The sequence below is a fragment of the Fukomys damarensis genome, unplaced genomic scaffold (genome assembly GCF_012274545.1).
Source record: "Fukomys damarensis isolate Sample0158 unplaced genomic scaffold, DMR_v1.0_HiC HiC_scaffold_37, whole genome shotgun sequence".
In the NCBI taxonomy this organism is placed as follows: Eukaryota; Metazoa; Chordata; class Mammalia; order Rodentia; family Bathyergidae; genus Fukomys; species Fukomys damarensis.
Genome location: NW_022900949.1, coordinates 53,439,684 through 53,441,778, shown reverse-complemented (window position 1 = coordinate 53,441,778; position 2,095 = coordinate 53,439,684). Strand labels below are relative to the sequence as shown.

General features: G+C 45.3%; 1 protein-coding gene across 1 annotated transcript in view; it reads right to left on the bottom strand.

Moving 5' to 3' along the window:
- Positions 1–2,095, bottom strand: part of Clstn2 (calsyntenin 2) — a 141,035-nt gene that overhangs the window by 8,644 nt on the left and 130,296 nt on the right. Inside the window, exons 18-20 of the mRNA XM_010608225.1 lie at positions 1,661–1,806; positions 1,408–1,531; positions 504–688 (exon numbers count right to left, since the gene is read on the bottom strand). Coding sequence (XP_010606527.1) covers positions 504–688; positions 1,408–1,531; positions 1,661–1,806 — 455 coding nt within the window. The remainder of the gene's footprint in view (positions 1–503; positions 689–1,407; positions 1,532–1,660; positions 1,807–2,095) is intronic.

Sequence of the window (2,095 nt, the reverse complement as noted above, 5' to 3'; positions counted from 1 at the left end):
ATATATATATATATATATATATATATATATATATATACACATCACTGTATAGTCTGGCATAATGGAGCTTAATAAATGGGAGGTGTTCCTTGTATTTTTGTTTTAACCTAAACTGAGCCTTGAAGTGAGCTCTGTAGGCTATATGGAGTAAAGCTATCTCATTCACACTGTTAATAAAGAATTCAATACTGAGTTCCTAAGTGTTAGTCAGCTCTGAACTATGTGGGAGGCAAGGAATAAGATACCAAATGGCCGCTTGCTTTAAGAAATTTCTGGCTTTGTTCATGGGGTGACAGCATTTCACACATTTTAAATCGCAGAATGTAGTTTGTGGGGAAATAAGGTCTGTTCATGAAGCCCGGAGGCAGGAAGATAGACTAGATGGACAGGGAGGACCTAAAATGGACTGAGAGGGGTGTTGGCCAAAGCTGTAACATAGAAGAATTGAGCTGGGAAGAGGGTGACGCAGCCCACCCTGACCCCCAGCCCGATACGAGGATCACCTCCATGGGGTTGACGGTGATAGTCAGTGCAGAGTCATCCCAATCCATTTCGGTCTCCTTGGCAGCTTCAGTCTCTTGGATGAAGTGCTGGTGGGCAATCCGAACTCGGTACACACCCATGGCCACAACAAACACCAGCATGCACACGGAGATGATGATGATAACCGTGGCGATGCTTGGGACCACTGGAAAGAGGAAGGAACCCACACGACATGATGAAGGGCTAGCTCATTCTTGACACGACACATGAACAAAATATCCATGTAAAGATACAATTTGCCATCCCATTTCCCAGTGGTAGGACTTAGGGTCAGCACCTCAACTTGCCTGGGTTACACTTTCATCCTCTATATAGTAGACTTAATAATTCTTATCTTACAGATAATTGTGAGGAAAAAATGAAATAATCTGTTTGAGTTTCTGCATAAATACACAGTGGGTGTTCAATAAATGCATGTTCTCTTCTATCCCTGGCTTTTTGCATCAAACTATAGAAGAGATCCCACTGAAAGCCCAGTATTGTGAAGTGTAGTGGGAACAGGCACATGATGACATAACAAGTGCCCAAACAGAAGTATGAGCAGAGGACTTGGTAATAGGGTCTAAATGTGTGTATATAAGGGGGTCTGTGGAAAGCTTCCTACAGGACATAACTGTGTGCTGGGCCTGAAAGAACTATCCTAATGTGCTGGCCATTTGTATCATTTGTAACTTCTTGCTTACTTCACTGACTCCCTGTTGAAGCTATGAGTTCCTCAGAGGCAGGGTCTATGTCTTCTCCATTGCAGAATTCCCTCAGTTTGGAGCACCTATGACTGCTGCAACATATCTGTCTGTTTAGTGAATAACCTTGAGTCACAATGACCACCTTATATCCCGAGGCCCCTTCTCTTAGATGCCCTACCTGAAGTGCGCTGGATACTACTCCGGGATTCAGGGTGATGGACAGACTGGAGGAAGGGAGGCTGCACGATAAGGTGGCTGACATGTTCCTTGTCTGGGACTCTGACTTCATGTAGCACACTGACCTGAAAAGAGCAAGCAGAGGTGCTACTGACCAGGGTCACCAGGCAGGCCAGCTAAAATGGCTCTCTTGAAATAGTGAGGGAGTGAACAGGTGAGCCAGGGCTTCCCTAACAAGGCCAGGACCCACTCACCTCCAAGTTGAACTCGTTGCTAGTGTAGCGCCCATTGAGTTCTGAACACTTGATTCGGAACCGCCTTCCCTCAAGGGAGCTCGGGTGCCAGTTGCGGTAGCGGATGTGATGCAGCACCTGCTCATAGTGGCTCATGGAGCCCACGCCTGTGCCAAGAGATCACACTGTCATCAGGTGGAGCAGAAAGGAAAGGAAGAGGAGATGGAGCAGTGAGGCTAGGGCTGCTGGGGCTTGGGAGCTTTGTTCAGTAGGAGTTTGAGTTGTTCGGTGTAGACTGTGAGTATAACCTGTAGCTCTAAGGAGCCAATTCCAAAGGATTTCCATATAGATTTGGGGCATTTTCTTTGACTGGAATGTTTGTCCTCAATCTGCCAAACATTTTTTCTAATTATTTCTTCTTCTTCTTCTTCTTCTTCTTTTTTTTTTTTTTTTTTT